This window comes from Lissotriton vulgaris, chromosome 10, assembly GCF_964263255.1.
Source record: "Lissotriton vulgaris chromosome 10, aLisVul1.2, whole genome shotgun sequence".
NCBI lineage: Eukaryota > Metazoa > Chordata > Amphibia > Caudata > Salamandridae > Lissotriton > Lissotriton vulgaris.
This window is the reverse complement of record NC_141698.1, coordinates 857,224,318-857,241,683: the sequence shown is the minus strand read 5'-3', so window position 1 is coordinate 857,241,683 and position 17,366 is coordinate 857,224,318. Positions and strand designations below refer to the sequence as shown.

Here is a 17,366-nt window from a genome sequence, read left to right as displayed (position 1 = left end):
CTGTGCCCGATGCCTGGCTGGGTAGGCGTCGGCCGCGGCGATATACCTGGGCCAGACTCCCCTTTAGCTGAACTGAGCCGCTCCACCAGACAAGTAAGGGTGTATCATATTTTCACATTTTGGGCACAGTATAGACTTTTCTCAACACAGACTTGAGAAAATGGGTACTTGCTGTGCACGTATTCCCCTACATTGTGGAAAGAAATCAGCAACATTTTATGAACTTATTCCTACATGAAAGATGCCCTCAGAGACATACAGGTTAATTGGGTGTGTGGTATCCCTACCCCATTGCTCATGTGACTAGGCGAAGAGTTGGTGGATGCAATAAAAAAAAGCAGGATGAACTTTGCAATTCTTGTGTAGCTTTTATTACATGTTTATTATGGTACAAAGTGTATTAGACAGCTTAACACAACTATAAATACATGTAATTCTTTGATTCAATAAACCTTTCATAAAAAAATAAAAATACAATTATATGCTTTTAATCAGAAGAACAAGCCTATGTCCCACATTAGATTTAAATAAATAATTTTCTGTGCCCACTGGCTACCTTTATATAAATTGTGGGAGCAAACATCCCACACATTTACCGAGAAATGCACTGCAATGTTACAATAGTTTTGCAAGATGTATAAACACAGGGCAACATCTCACAAAGACGTTGGTAAGTATCCCTTTACTTTGAAGCACATCAGCAATAACAATAAGACATGTTGAACAGTAAAATCAATCTTACATAGACATCATATGTAGAACTAGAATCCAGCTAGACAGCAGACGCCCGGTGCAGCACTCCAGCTCTTTGACAGCTCCTCATCTCAAACAATTTAATCCAGCTACCCATGTGGAATAGGTGAAAATGTACCCTGCACACACATTTATTTACCTAGCTTGGCACTACTTGGAAGGTCAATGAATCTACCCGAGGGCATGTTCTATGAAAGGCACACTATTATGAAGCAATGCTAATTTCCATGGGGATACTGCATAACCACATGGGTTGGTCTTCCTTAAAAGATACATTACAGTAAGATCTCAAACTGAATAAGAGACAACTTTCAGTAATTTTTACAGTTATCTCAGCGTTACTGAGCGATTGCTATCCATAAACTGAATTCCTCAGTGTGCTTTTATGAAAATATAACTGAATAACAAAATAATAATGGTTTCTGCTTTTTATTAAATAAAGCCAAACAAGTCTCTGCTTTCTTGATTTTTTTTTAATAAACAATGGTATAATACATTATTGAGACGTTTGTTTGCTATTTATACATTCCTGTTTAATTCTGTGTTAGCTAACATAAATTTTTGACTATCCTCAGAGTTTGCAGTTGGGCTATGAAACCTGTATACAATAACATATTAGACATTTTTTAAAGTTGTGTAGAGCCTTACAGTTTTTTGCTTCCTTCTGCTCCAGCAGACTTCTGTAACACTTACTGGCTGATCACCATTTGTTTCTACTGATTAAAGCATTTGCCCAATGCACAGGGTTAACCAGCGAGGAAAGAGAAGTGCAAGAGAACCATGGACCAATTTAGTTAGAAATTCATTGGCACCTTACGTGATGTCCACTAGCATACAAAGGTCAATTTGCATTTTAACTAGGGTAACGAAAAACCCCAAGCTTTTCTGCTGGTGGTATCAACCCATGGGAAAGAATAAGTAAACATCATAATAAAGTCTAACATGGTGTATTGATTTTCCTGATACTAGTTTCACCCGTTTTAACACTACAGACCTTAAGGAAACGTTTTATAAGAAATCTTTTACACTTTGATTAGGAAAACAAGATCTTTCTTAGGAATTTTGTCTGGCATACCACGCACCCACCACCTGAGGGTGAAACACATAGTAATAACTTTGTATCCCGCATTCTGATGTGTAACTGTAGGTCTAACGCTCTAATATGAACAATCATTGAGGAAGGTTTTTGTAGTGTAACATATGTGGTAACATCAGAAGTATTGTGCTTGTAGTTGGTAACGTCCTCATAGCAAAAGACTTCATGCAGAAGGATGCCCTGGCAGTTAATGTTCAAATCAAAGATGAGGAATGTTTAGCTGCCAGTGCTTGAAAAAACATAATTCCTGACAATGAAGTCACTAATCGTTTTACAAAATATATATTGTATAGATACCTTTTAAAAATGTTGAAATGTTTTCCTTCACATTTACCCTGCTCAGCAATGGGTTCTTTATCCTAGATTAAATGGACAAAATGCTTTATTGAGTATTGAGTGATCAGCACTGACCTCAAATTCTTGCCTTATAGTTTTATAGATGTTAATATGAAATGTTAGTGTGCAGCTGCTATTGCTAGTTGTATGAGTTCCTTAACAGCCATTGATGGGAAGTGCTTGGTGTAGTCCTGTTGGACCATGATCTCATGTTTTGGCTGTGTTTGCTCTACTCCAGGCTATTGGTGGCTTCATCCTACAAACATTATTAAGTCTAATGCAGAATAACACAATCACTTGTTATTTTCAACTCTAAAGTGGCAAAGTAAGCATTGACACTTTCTGAATGTTGATTCTTTATCCTGCTCTCTTTTTCTATCTGATTTTTGATACTTATAATTCAAATGTTATTCATCGGATAAAATTTAAGAAGCACAGAACTTATGAGTTGAACTGGCATATTTTGTAAACTGTATCAACATAGATGACAATTACAGGAATTCGTAGATATTTGACTTGCGCTTCATCCTCTCTCTTGTTTAACCATTTACCAATTTTAAGTTATATTGTAAGCTGTATTGTTTATATACCAAAACAGCAGCAAAAACAATTAGCGTCACACATGCATACACTACCAGTAATCCACACAAAAGCCATTAATTCATCACATTATTAGGAAAATGTGTTGGGGAGTGCATACTGCCCTTCATATTATTTTAACATTTTCCGCCAGGCGAGATGGCAAGTAACTTTGCTCATTAAGTGGATGCTGTTTCTGCAGCAACAGCTCTGCAGTGAAGACTTCATATGTGGCATGGTTCTTAAACAATCCCTATAGGATACACTGTTGTCAATTGTTTTATGACAAAAGTGAAACATACAGCTCATCAAAAAATGGGGGAGAAGCTTTCAGTAGACTTATTGGGATCACAATATTTGTTTTGTTCTCCTTTTTGTGCATGATCTCAGAAAGTTTCTTTGTGAAAACAATCATCTCAGTAAATTTTTCAAATCTATGACACCTCGTCTTTATGATAAGAGGAGAAATGTATATGACAATGCAAATCTCTTAAAATATCTAAGGTTCCATCCTGCTTGATTTTCTTATATATTTTCTCATTGTTTAAAAGACTGTAAATGGTTATGGCAAGTTGCTTCAGAGGCCATACCAATACAATGGTATTTCTGATGTGAAGGTCTGTCACTGTAATGGTTGTAGATGTGATGGGGTACACAATATCTGATATATTGTACTTAGAAATCAGCTTGTCTTCAATACTGACATAACCCAGGAATATTGGAGAAATGCGATGGAGTTCTCAAATCATGTGTGGCCCAGTTGTATACTGACTAGTGTGAAATAGACCCCTTTCTTTTCCAGGAGTTCCTGGTGTGTTCCTTGTTCTACTACTTGTCCATTCTGTATCACCGCAATTTTGTTAGCATTCTGGATGGTAGACAAGCGATGGGCAATAACAATACAGGTGCGACCTCTCCTTGCTTTGTCCAGTGCTTCTTGAACAACCTGAAAATAAATTTGAGAAATAAATATGTAAAGTGTAAAAAATGGTGATGGATGCATTGTTCATCATGTAAACAAGCTACATCAATTTCTCTTGCAAAATATCAAAATTTAACACGATTACAGAAAATTCTCATAATCTGCCCTAGCTGTGTAGAATACAGGTGACTGTATACTGGTTTCACTTGTCGCTCACTGGGAGTGGAAATATAGCTACTATGCACTAACTGGATAAGTACCACAGCCTATTAACTGTCTGTGGAAGAGATCAAACAGAGTGATGTTGACAGTTCTATCACAGGCTTAACAAGACAAAGTGGGTGATCTCTCATAGCCTACAACCGCAATAAATGAACATAATTTTCACACATCCTAGACGTCCTTCTTCCTACAGCTTCCGTCGTGTGGACTGTGCACATACGATGTGAGGAGGTCTTGCTATCCTCCATAAGTCCTCCTGGTCATGCACCCTAGGCAAGAAAGTAACACTCAGATCCAGGGAAGCTGCTAACATGCGATTTCCACTCTCTCCAACTCAGACTGCCATCTTATCAACTAGCTTCCCGGTCAGAAAAAGGATTTTACTGATGAATTCCTTCTCGTTACCTTGTCCATCTGATATGCCCACACCAGCATCTTGGGTGACTTTAACCTCCCAGACAGAACAAGCCCAAAACAAACAAGAGACACCCTCTCCAACCTCATTGAAACACTTAATATGTCACACTCCAAAGGTCATTTACTCAACCTTGTCTTCTCAACATCACCAAGAATACAAAGCATATCACCCATCCACAACTGTGCTATCCCTATCTTCATGCTTCATACCCTACCAACAAAGGTCAACACAAAAGAGAATACCAAAAGCCATAAACAGAATCAGAACGATGTTCAAGACAGTTCCTATAAAGACTTCGTAATAGACAATCTAATGTTTGAACTCATATCTCCCTCCATCAATTCCACGTCCGATGTCAAGATAACTGCAGCAATATTTTAGAAAGCTTTGTGAATATCCTTTTCACAATCACAATACGCAAGAGCAATCACCCTGCTACTCTAAAGAACTAGCTGAAAATAAAAAACCCATCCACAGAACAGAAAGAAAATAGAAGAAAAACAGATCTCCTGTGGACCTCTGGATACTGGACTCCCTCGCTAAACACATAGAACCTCATCATATCGGCCAAAGCCAACTACTATACCAACACAATCATTAAAGCCATAAACAGAATCAGAACGATGTTCAAGACAGTCAAGTACTGTATCAACCCCCTGACGGATGGACTGACTTATTCCTCAGTCTACAGTAAAGTGCAACACCATCAACCTCTTCTTCTGTGACAAAATACAGAAGATCTGACAGCACATCAACAACACCAAGCCTGCTTCAAATTGTACACCCAACCCTTCCTGTAGAATCCAATCAAAGTCAGTCTTCAAAGCCCTATCTCTCCTAGATCTCGCTGACATACTCAATTCCCTTAAAGCCACTTCTTAGGAAGATGTCTAATCATTGTCCATTATCAAAGCTCTCTTTGGGTGGAACGAGAGCAAGACACAGAGGCACGGTGATGCCCTTGCACCTTCTCCAGAGTGTGGATGGGAGGGGCCGAGTCTTGCGTGTGCTTCTCATGTTCCGGCTTTGATTAATCTGAAAACGTCAACTTTGAAGATCTATCTCAAGAATGACTTCGGGAAATCGAGGGGAAGTGGGTCGGCGCTCTCGTTTTCAACTTGGAGCAGGACCTGTGTGGGACTTTCAAGTGGTTTGCCACATTGGCTTTCGAGTTCATATGGGCACAGTCGTAATAGGTCCTGAAGTCATGCAATGAGAATAAGCACCCTCATGGACATTTGTCACAAACAAATATGACTATTTTTGCATACCATTACTTCGCAGCTTTTTACTGCAATGTTTTTACTTAGCAAATACCGTTACTATGCAAGTTGTTAGTTCGCATACCTTTACATTGCAAGTGTTAATGTATGCGAACTAAAAACTTGCCTAGTAATAAAAACCCAACACTACACTAAATACTAATGCAAATACACTACCCTCCACATCACAAACTCTAAAACACTATCCAAACCCTCAAACACTACACTACCCTACACTACTCAAACACCACTACACTACCCTTAACCCTAAATCACTACCCCCTGAACGACCCTCCCCCTTCCCCCAGCCCGCTCCCTACACTCAAATATTACCCTGCACGCACCACGACACTACCATAAACCATAGAACACTACCCTACACTACACAAACACCACAACACTGCCCTAAATCACTACCCCAAGCACGACTCTGCCCCTACCCCATTCCTGTCCCTACTCCAAAACAATACCCTGCACGCACCCCGAGACTACCCTAAACCCTAAAACACTACCCTACACTAACACCACTACACTACCATAAACCCTAAAACACCACCCCCAGCACGACTCTGCCTTTTCCCCCATTCCTGTCTCTACTCCCAAACACTACTCTATATGCACCCCAACACTACCCTAAACCCTTAAACACTACCCTACCCCACACAAAAACCACAACTCTACCCTAAACCCTAAAACACTACCCCCAGCACAACTCTGCCCCTACCCCCAAGACGATCTCTACACTGAAACACTACCCTGCACGACCTCCAATACTACCGTAAATCCTAAAACACTATCCTACACTACACTAACACCACAACACTACCCTAAACCCCAAAACACTGCCCTATACTACACTAACACCACAACACTACCCTAAACCCTAAAAGACTACCCCCAGGACGACACTGCCCCTGCCCCATTCCTGTCCCTACTCCCAAACACTACCCTTCAAGACCCCCGAGACTACCCTAAGCCCTAAAACACTACCCTACACTAACACCACAACACTACCATAAACCCTAAAACACCACCGTCAGCACGACTCTGCCGCTTCCCCCCTTCCTGTTTCTACTCCCAAACACTACTCTATATGCACCCCAACACTACCCTAAACCCTTAAACACTACCCTACCCCACCCAAAAACCACAACTCAACCCTAAACCCTAAAGCACTACCCCAGCACGACTCTGCCCGTACCCCTAAGACGGTCTCTACACTGAAACGCTACCCTGCACGACCCCCAACACTACCCTAAACCCTAAAACACTACCCTACATTACACTAACACCACAACACTACCCTAAACCCTAAAACACTACCCCCAGCACAACTATGCCCCTACCCCCAAGACAGTCCCTACACTGAAACACTACCCTGCAAGACCCAATACTACCCTAAACCCTAAAACACTCCCCCACACTACACTAACACCACAACACTACCCTGCACCCTAAAATACTACCCACAGCACAACTCTGCCCCTACCCCCAATCCGGTCCCTACTCCCAAACACTACCCTGTACTCATCCCCGACACTACCCTAAACCCTAAAACACTACCTTACACTACACTAACACCACACCACTACTCTAAACCCTAAAACACTACCCCCAGAACGACACTGCCCCTGCCCCAGTCCTGTCCCTACTCCCAAACACTACCCTTCAACACCCCAGACACTACCCTAAACCCAAATGCACTACTCTACACTACACAAACACAACTACACAACCCGTAAACAAAAAAGACTACTCCCTGCACGACCCTCTCCTACCCTAAACCCTTAAATACTACACAGCCCCTCTTACCTCTCACTCTCCTCGGTTCCTGTCTTCTCCGGATTGAAGTCTGCAGTTACCTGTACACGCACATAGTGGGTAAGAATATGTGCTTCCTGCACTCCGTCTTTTTTTTAAGACACAGGGCACAGTCTCTACTTTTTGTAGCCATGAAATTATGACACGTAAGCAGAGGCAAATTACATTCGCATCTCTACCCTTTCCCACTTGTGTTCTCAGTTCTCACATTCTCTCACCTCTTAGCAATTCCCATTGCAATAGCCCTTCACTGCTCGTCGCATTGTTTGTATGTTTCAGTGCATCACACATAGCTGTCTGTGGCGGTCTTGTGCTGCTTCCATGCATTTCTTTCCCATTTGGTTCCAATTTAACCCCGCATTCACTGTTCCTTGAGAGGGACAATGCCTCTACATCGTTGTGATGAAACAGAAGCGCGTTGAAGCGGAAGCGTGTCTGTTTACACATAACAATGTGAATAGCCTTTTCTTCACATGCGTTACAACGCATGCGATGTAACAACTTGCGTAGTAAAGGCTACGTGTTGTAACATTGCATGCGTTGTAGCAACTGCAAAGTGTTGGTACGCGGTATAACAGCCGCGTACTAATGGATGTTTACCTTCACAAACATCTGGATGCAGCAGTCTCTACAAGTCTTAAGCCTGTAGTCTTGCACCCTTGGAAACATTTTTGGAAGAAAAATCTCCTCACCAATGAAGAGAAAGAAGAGCACAGATCCGCATATGAAGATGCAGAAAGTAAAGAACTGATGTCAGTGTGTATGGGCGATACTAAGAAAGCAACTGATGTCGGCGTGTATAGGTGAGGCCTATGTCTGACTCAGTTCGTCACTAGCAGAGTGGACCAGCATCGACACAGAGTCGCATGTCATCACCTGCTGATCCACAGCAATACTGCTTTAAATTTTGCAGATCTATTTTGGTGCCTGAGGACATTCACAAGAGAAGTAATCTGCAGTTAGAAGGATCCATCAGACGCATATATACAATACATACAGATCCACTTGTTTAGTAAGTCATATTCTACACATTTCACTACCTTTTCACTTTCGGTATCCAAGGCAGATGTGGCTTCATCCAGCAGCAGAAGTTTTGGTTTTCGCACAAGTGCACGTGCAATTGCAATGCGCTGCTTCTGACCTCCAGACAGCTGTGTACCTTTGTCACCCACGCGGGTGTTATAGCCCTAAAAATACCAAATGAATAAGGTTATAAGTACAATTGCATATGTTTGCCTCAAAATCATGAAAAGCAGTTTGCTACAAGGTACCTCAAAGGCTGAGAGAAGATGTAGGGGCATGACACTGTGATTCCTAAAATATTTCAACAAGGTTCTTGGGAACTAATCAGAAATGCAGTTACTTGTGACAGCCATGCAATACTGTAGCTCCTGTTTTTTTCCATAAAGATCTAATCAGCAGTGTTCTCAATTTGACTATCAGTGTTCCGAGATGAGTTTAGATATTTTGTGAATGACATGCCAGGTTGAAGTAAAGCCTACCATTGTATACCCTTATTCTGTACCCCTGAAGGTCGTACGCTCTCTTTATGAAAAAATATAATCCGACAAGGTGGATGGTAGTTTTAATCCAGTGGGTGTAAAGGTCAAGGTGAAAAGAGAGTGAGCAAAGCAATCCCTTCCCAAAGGGAGGGTGGGAAAATATGTATAAGCAGAACATTTTCCAACCTGTTTGGACTTATCCATCTAGCATTGCAGCACTGGGTGGTAATAACGTTTTTTGAGAGTAGGAGACACTAGTGTTCCTCCTATGGAAAGAAATATATCTTTGTCCTACTTTTTCAGAGTCCTTCCATGCTATGCTACCCATCCCCGTTGGCAGGTACTGGGATGGCCGCTACTGCTTCCTTCATTGCTTGTCTTAACAAATAGAGAGGACTTGCATAGCTCTGGTCCTGGCCTGTAGTGGCACAGTGAGAAAACACATGGACTGGAATTCGGCCCAGACTAATTCCCAGTGGCTTAGATTAATTTAATCATTCAAGCTAACAGTTTTTTTGTTCTCCTAGGTGCGACAAAACATTTGAAGCACTCATTTGGTAAGGGTGCTAAAGTTGAGTCGCACCCAACCACTATCAAGCAAAAGATTCTGCCAGTTATATAACACATTTTAGTTTTATGCTCACTTCACACAAAAAATAGCCTGTAACACTGAAATGAAATCAGTGTGAAAGCTATTGTGCAGTGAGTTCAGAGGTGCATTTGCATGCTTACCCTGCATCCTAGACTGCATCCTGTACTGAGTATATTAAGAAACTTATGTTATGTCAATCAATCATTCATTGGTTTGTACATTACAAGCTACTCACCCGAAAAAAGGTCTCAAGCCACTGAGAGAAGGGGAGAAAAAGGGGGAAAGGGACACACAGATCCCGGAAAGGTCACAGAGTTCTATCAAAGAGCCAGGACTTGAGGTCCTGGAAGAACTTGGGGAGTGAAGGAGTCAGTCGGAGGTGGAGAGGGAGGGAGTTCCATGCCTTGGCAGCGAGGAGGGAAAAGGAGCGTCCTGCAGCTCTGGTTTTCTTGATGGGAAGTACCGTCGCGGGGGAGAGCTGGGCCGAGCGGAATGGGGAGCGCGGAAAGTTCAGGTTGGCGGGTCCGGTGTTATTAAGGGCCTTGTGAGCGTGGGTGAGAAGCTTGAAAGTGATTCTCTTCTTGACAGGGATCCAGTGCAGTGTCCGTAGGTGTTGGCTGATGTGGCAGTGGTGCGGTAGGTTGAGGACTAGTCTAGCCGAGGCATTCTGGACGTTCTGGACCTTGCAGGGGAGGTTCTTGTTGATCTCGGCATAGAGTGCATTGCCGTAGACCAGTCTGCTACTGATGAGGGTGTGTGTGATGGTTTTCCTGTGTTCAGGGGGGAACCAGTTGAAGGTCTTTCAGAGTAGGTGGAGGGTGTGGTAGCAAGAGAAGGTGGCAGTGTTGATCTGGCGGTCCATTTTGAGTTCTACGTCCAGGATGAATCCGAGGTTGCATGTGTGATCCCCGAAGACGGGGGCCACCAGGTGTCGTTCCAGGCTTCGGGTTGTGAGCCCATGATGAGCACCTCGGTTTTGTCTGTGTTGAGTTGTAGGCAGCTGTTCTTCATCCATCTGGCAACAGATTACATTCCATCTTGAAAGTTGTATTTGGTAATGTTAGGTTTGTTGGATAGGGAGAGGATGAGTTGAGTGTCCTCTGTGTACGATGTGATGTTGAGTCTGTGTGATCTGATGATGGGTGCGAGCGGGGCCATGTAGATGTTGAACAGGGTCTGGCTGATGGAGGATCCTTGTGGGAATCCGCAGGTGGTCGGTGTGCGTTCTGAGAGGAAAGGACGGAGTCTGACCTTTTGTGTTCTGCAGGAGAGGAACAAGAGGATTCAATTGAGGGCTTTGTTCCAGATTCCCGCGTCATGGAGTCTGCGGGCTAGGGTGCGATGAGAGACAGTGTCGAAGGCCGCAGCGAGGACTAGGAGGACAGGGGCCACAGTCTCTCCTCTGTCGTGGAGGGAGCAGATGTCGTCTGTAGATGCAAGAAGAGTGGTTATGGTGCTGTGGTTCTTTCTGGAGCCTGATTGGGAGGAGTCGTGGATGTTATTTTTTCTATGAAGGCGGCGGGTTGACTGTTGACAGCTTTTTCCATCACCTTGGCTGGATAAGGGAGATCGGTCTGAAAATCTTGAGGTCAGCGGGATACGCCGAGGGCTTTTTCAGGAGAGAGTTAATCTCGTCGTGTTTCCAGTCATCGGGGAAGGAGTCCGTCTCGAAGGAGCGGTTGATGATTCAGTGAAACTCGGGCGATGTCTGCGGCTCTGTGGTAGATGTGGTGGGGGCAGGGGTCCATGGGGGTTCCGGAATGGGTGGCCTTCATTATCCTAAAGGGTGTCTTCGATGCTTAGGGCGGTCCAGCTGTTTAGTGTCGGCTGCATGGTGCTGGGAGTGGTGGGATGGAGTTCCTCATGGGGGTTGTTGTCGTTGCAGATGTCATAGATTTTGTGATGGAAGAAGGTACTGAATCTGTCGCAGAGGTCCTGGGAGGGAAGGATGTCTGTAGACTCGCTGTTGGGTTGGGCAACCTCTTTGATGATGCTGAATACTTCCTTGCTGTTGTGTGCGTGGGTGGGGATTCTGATAAGTTTGTGATGGGCAGTGGTGGCTGTTTTGAAGTTCTTGAGGTCTGTTGGGGTTTTGGAGTTCCTCCAAAGCTTTTTGATTCATCTGCAGGTGCGTTTGGAGTCTCAGTGTTTGGTGGAGAACCAGCTGGCCTTCTTGGTGTGAGGGTTGGAAGCTTTCTTCAGGGGGGCCATGGTGTTGGCGATCCAGTTGTGTAGAGTGCGGGCAGCGGTGGTGGGGTCGTCGTCTGCGGCAGTGGGAGCGGAGCTACCGAGGGCGGCAGCGATTTGGTTGTTGGAGATCTTGTTCCAATTCCTGCACTGAAGCTGGAGTGAACGTCTGTGGGAGATGTTGGTTTTGAAGGTGAAGTGAACACAGCAGTGGTCCGTCCAAGGGAGTTCGGAGGTGTAGCTGAAGGTGGTGGAGTTCCCTGGTGTGAAGATGGGATTGAGGGTGTGTCCTGCTGAGTGCCGTAGGTTCTGGTATGATCTGCTTGAGTCCTATGATGTGGAGGCTCTCCAGGAGGGTGGAGGAGTTGGGGTCCTGGTGGTTGTCGAAGTGAAGTTTAGGTCTCCAAGCAGCATGTAGTCGGCGGAGGTGATGGCATGCGGCATGATGAGGTTGGTGATGGAATGCTTGGGGTCCGGGGGTGGTCTGTAAATGAAGGTGCCTTGAAGGGTGGTGGACGGGTTGCTCTGTATGTTGAAATGGAGGTGGGGGTATGTTAAAATTTGTCACTCTTGTTATGTTGGTTCTTTTTCACATGGGACACCGAGCGCAGTCTGCAGGTTTTCAATACAGATGTTATTTTTTTGCAAAAAATTATTTGGTCTCCTTATTGTGTTCTGTATAAAGTTTGTACTTCTGCATTGTGCCTACATATTATTGAGTATGTTACACTGCCCACAAGAACTACTATACAGAGTAAAGCATTTTGGCAAATAGTCTTGTACATGGTAGCACATTAAATTTGCAGAATGAGTAAAGGTGTTTCCTACTGCTAGAGAGGCCTTAAACATTTTTTGTGTGGTCGAGTAAGCAACTGAATTAGCTAGAAGATGTATCTGAAAGAAAATAGGGGATCCCTGAAAGAATATCGGAAACAGAATTATTGTGTGGACATAATATCATGTCAAAATAATTGACGACCAAAATATTCAGAAGGTAAGTGCAAATAGGTAAGTATAGATTTACTATACTTTTTATTTTAACAATCGTTTTATTTTTAAATCAGCTCATCATACAGTACATATACTGAAAGTACTTTGCGGGTATACAGGTACAGCACAGTTTGAGTGATACACAACGGGAAGGCTCCATCCCATCTTGTGGGAACAAAAATAATTATGCATTGATGCTTATTCGAGGACCAGTTTGTTCGCCATCTTCCCGCATAACTCGGGGCAGGTTTATCTGTGCCCGCTGGCACCAGTCTAGGTCAGCCCTCCATTCTGACACTGATGGGGGGAGAGAGGGCACCCAACCACCTTGCTATATTGCGCTTCGCCAAACCTGCTGCCAATGACAGCCAAAGTCTGTTATGTTTACGTAAGTCCTCCTTTCCCTGTATCATTCATAGCAACCACTTAGCATCCAGCAGCACTCTTGCCGTCAGGACCTCAGACATCACATTTGTCACTCCATGCCAGTAAGACTGAATTGCAGTGCATTCCCACAAGATATGATAAAAGGAGGCCTCTGGTGCGCATCCTCTTGTGCACAATGATGACATGGCCGCACCTAGCTTACATAGAAGTGTGCGTGAGTAATAAGCCCGGTATAATATTTTTAGCTGTATCAGACAAAATCACGCTCGGATGGCCAGGTCTCAGGGCCCTTGTAGTGCCTCCACCCAATCATTGTCTTCAATATTTTCAGTTTCGTCCATCCACGCTTTTCTCAAGGAGCCCAGGGGGTCAGAGGAATTATTCATTAACGTTTGATAAATCACTGATACACCCCTCTGTGGAATCAGATCTGCAAGTAGGTGGTCCTCCAAGAGGGAGTCATCTGGCAGGTCTGCCCCTTCTTAAATATGAACTCGGAGGACCTATCCGAGTTGGTATTAGTGAAGTCTCTGGGTGGGTGCCAAATCGTATTATTGGGTAAGTATTTCAATGTTTAGCAGTGCTCCCCCTCCAAACATCCCCAAAGTGCCCACCTCGAAAAAACCCTGGTTGGCCCGATACCTCACTCAGCCTGTCGCTGTGTCACACGGGGTCATGGCGGTCAGCGTAGTCTGCTATCACAAATGGCAGGATGCGCAGTGGTAAGCCCGCCCTCCACTGACGCTCATAGAGGGCAGTTTTGTAGTTACTTGCATTGCATCGCCACCCTATCGACCCTATAGGCCTGTTCTCCCCAATCAGAAAAAACCCAATCATTGAATACTATGAGTTGAGAGGCCCAGTAGTACTTTTTAATGTTTGGATTTGCCAGGCCCCCGTCATAAGCCCCACATTGTAGCTTCCCCGCGCAATACCTACCCCCCTACCATAATAAAATTCTTAGTTTGTGATCAATTTGTTCAAAAAAAGTTGGTTGGCCAGGATAGGGTGTATTTCGAATAGCATACAGGAAGGACAGTAGGGCCATCAATTTATATAATGCCGCCCTATCCAGTATAGATATTGGAATGGTGCGCACCACTGTGCCACATCTGTGCGGAGTGAGTCAAGTTGTGGGGTGAAGTCTCGCTGCAGGACAAGTCGCTGATCCCGGGTCACCCATATTCTGAGATACTTAAATCCCTCAAATTCGACTGAGGCAGTGCATCCAATTCGAAGCCTAGGGGAGAGGCGGAGACCCCGATAGGGGAAACACCACTGATTTGGCCCAGTTTATTCTGCAGCCCTAATAACTGCCAAAGAGCTTAAAGACATTGAGAATTTTTGTTATGGTAGTTGCATGGCCTGGAGACATATAACACTATGTTATCAGCACACAGGGATATCGTTCCTCCTAGCCAGCCAGTGACGGAACACCTCACTTTAGCGGATCAAGTCGGATCCAAAACGCCAGCAGCTCCAGCGCTAGGGCAAATCGTAGAGGGATAATGGGCATCCCTGCCTCGTGCCTCTCAGTAGGGGGAAGATACTTGACAGCACTCCATTAACCCTCACTCTAGCCAAACCCATTCACAGAATTGTGGGACAAATTCCAGTCTGACCAGGGTAGCAAACAGATAGGGCCATTTTATACTATCAAACGCCAATGTGGCATCCCATGCCATTAATGCTGACTGTGGTGTTTGCAGTGAACCAGTCATATGTAGAACCCCATATAGACATCAGATATTGAGCTGAGTGCTCCTTCGTGGCATAAAAGCGGATTGATCAACATGAATAATGGAGGTAAGGACCGATATAATGGCCAATACCTTTGCCTCCACATTTAGGAGAGAGATTGGTCTATAGGAGTTGCACTTCTCTGGGGGCTTGCCTGCTTTATGTATCACCACAATTGTGGCTATACATTGATCGTCGGGCAAACAGCAGGCCTCCTTTGCTGCTTGGAACGTCGTCAGCATTGGTGCCGCTATCTTGCCTGACGTGCCCTTTAATAACTCAACAAGCAACCCATTGGGTCATGCGGCCAGTGGCGAAAGGGAGAAGTCCTGCAGGAACTCTTCGGTGTCCAATCTGATCTAGTACTCACAGGCGTGTACAGATTTACTACTCTTAGCTCCATGTCTATGTACTTTCAAGATATATCCACCGTCAAAGTACATATATGTTGAGTTCCATATAGTAATACTTTTCCTACCTATAGAATCTTACCTTCCCAATCATTGTGTCCTTGATATTCTTGACCCAATATTTTGGCCCATGACATTTCTGTTTCCGATGTTGTTTCTACACACCGAAAAGAGGCAGTTCTTGCAAGTCTGAGAGAATCTGTTACACAAAAAACTGTAAAACCTTCACCTTTGTTTTGTACTAATTTCAAAGATATCCACAATCTGTGGCACATGCATTTCCCACTTCCCTCTCACAAGTCTGCATATAAAGCCTGGTCAGTAACACCATGAGCATAGGAAATAAACATTATTCTCCCCGTTAAACATTTTTCTGAAACCAGGGTAAAGCTTTGTCAATGTTTTGCTATCCATTAGACACATTCCTATATTTTATCTTGATGAAGGAGAAATTTTAAAATTGAAAATGCACTTACATTTGGAAGAGATTCAATGAAGGTATGTATATTGGCCTCCTTAGCTGCTTCCTGTATCTCTTCAAAAGATACCTCTCTACTGTTGTCTCCATATGCAATATTCTCGGAAATACTACAATCAAACAATATAGGTTCCTGGGAGACAATGCCCATCTGGGCCCTGAGCCATTGAATGTTCAAATTCTTCACATCCTGGCCATCCAGCAGCTAAAAAGCAACACAAGTTAGATTTTAATTCAAATCTACACTTTTACCTGTTAGACAAGGCAGGCTAACTTAAGTAAGGGGGGCATATCACATCATACAATAATGTGCATGTGCTCAGATTAACCATATATATGTTGTACCAAAACATTGTTGCCAGATTATCATTTGACAAATGTCTTGTCCTAAACTTTGTAAACACACATAATTCATACTGTACATTTTGGGCTCCACAAAACTGCTAAATGGATTTGCATGAAACAAACTTTACCATCAGGAGAGCTTGTCTGTGGTGTTCTCTATATCTGTTCAGATTGTATGAGGAGTTAAAAAAAGGTAGTAGGGGTGGCTTCAAAGAGTTGATATTATTTCTGTTTTTTAAAGCCTGTGGCTATGACTATGACCTCGTTGGAAAATCAAGACTTCTCTGAAATCCCTAGTTCAGTATTATGCATGGTCTTTAGTTTATTGCACCCTTTAAACATCAGGTGCAATAATAACCGCACCCTCGCAGTTTTCCTCAGGGATATGTTGCAATTGTATTTATATAGCTCCTACTACACCTGATGAGGCATTGATTTGCTTTATAGCGAGTAGTCCAGTCTGGGTGTTGCAGGAGACCGCCAGAGCCAGAGCCAGAGCCAGAGGCAGAGAATCCACAAGCAGACCAAGGCGTGGTGTGAGGTGACATGAGGAGGGGGTGATCATCGACCCGCGGCATACCAGCAAACCGGAGTACCGGCCGCCGCCCCCGCCGCACATTGTCGCATACCGGCCCCCGCTGCACACCGTCGCATACCGGCCCCGCAGAAGGGGTTTGGAAAGCTTTGCCGCCGCCTGTTGGAGCCGCCCTTGGGGGCCGCGCGGCGAGGGAGATCGGCATTGCAGAAGACGCATTCCTCCTGATACATGGAAAGGAGCACCTCACGGAAAGGAGCCGTGAGTCGCGATAAGCCGCGAGGGTGCCCTGGCCCTGGCAACGCAGCAACGCAAAAAAAAAAAAATCTCTCTTCAGGCATGTGACAGAGAGCGCAATCTTCTTGCAGAAGAAGGAGCGTGTCTCCCTGCTCTGCTCCGCTCTGCTCTGATCCCGGCCCGTCCCACAGCCTAGTCCTGGACTCAGACCCAGGGTCCCCACGCTGTCAACTCGCAGGGTGAACATTGTGAGCCGGCGGGAGGCGAGACAGGCAGCCTGGTCCAGTGCAGGAGCAGTGCAGGAGCACCCCTTTTGCAGCAGGGGGCAGCAGGAGGACAGAGACCTGACTCCGGGCACCAGCAGGAGTCACGAGGGGCCACAGCGACTACAGTGTCCCTCAAGGTGGCGTAAATCCCTCAATTAAGCTCCTATTTTGTGCAGACTGCGGCCTCCAGCAGAGCTACCAGCAACAGCGGCAGGAGCCGTGAGCCCCCCAGAGTGGCAGGGCCCGCAAGTTCTGCGCACCAGAAGGAGCTGCGTGTTCCCCACAGCG

At 44.6% G+C, this 17,366-nt stretch overlaps 1 protein-coding gene across 2 annotated transcripts in view; it reads right to left on the bottom strand.

Moving 5' to 3' along the window:
- Nucleotides 1–348: 348 nt before the first annotated feature.
- LOC147688904 (ATP-dependent translocase ABCB1-like) overlaps nucleotides 349–17,366 on the bottom strand; it is a 509,764-nt gene continuing 492,746 nt past the window's right edge. For both annotated transcript variants that reach the window (XM_086941799.1, XM_086941800.1), the window contains exons 26-28: nucleotides 15,694–15,900; nucleotides 8,450–8,596; nucleotides 349–3,710 (exon numbers count right to left, since the gene is read on the bottom strand). In XM_086941799.1, coding sequence (XP_086797925.1) covers nucleotides 3,510–3,710; nucleotides 8,450–8,596; nucleotides 15,694–15,900 — 555 coding nt within the window. In that variant the 3' untranslated portion in view covers nucleotides 349–3,509. The remainder of the gene's footprint in view (nucleotides 3,711–8,449; nucleotides 8,597–15,693; nucleotides 15,901–17,366) is intronic.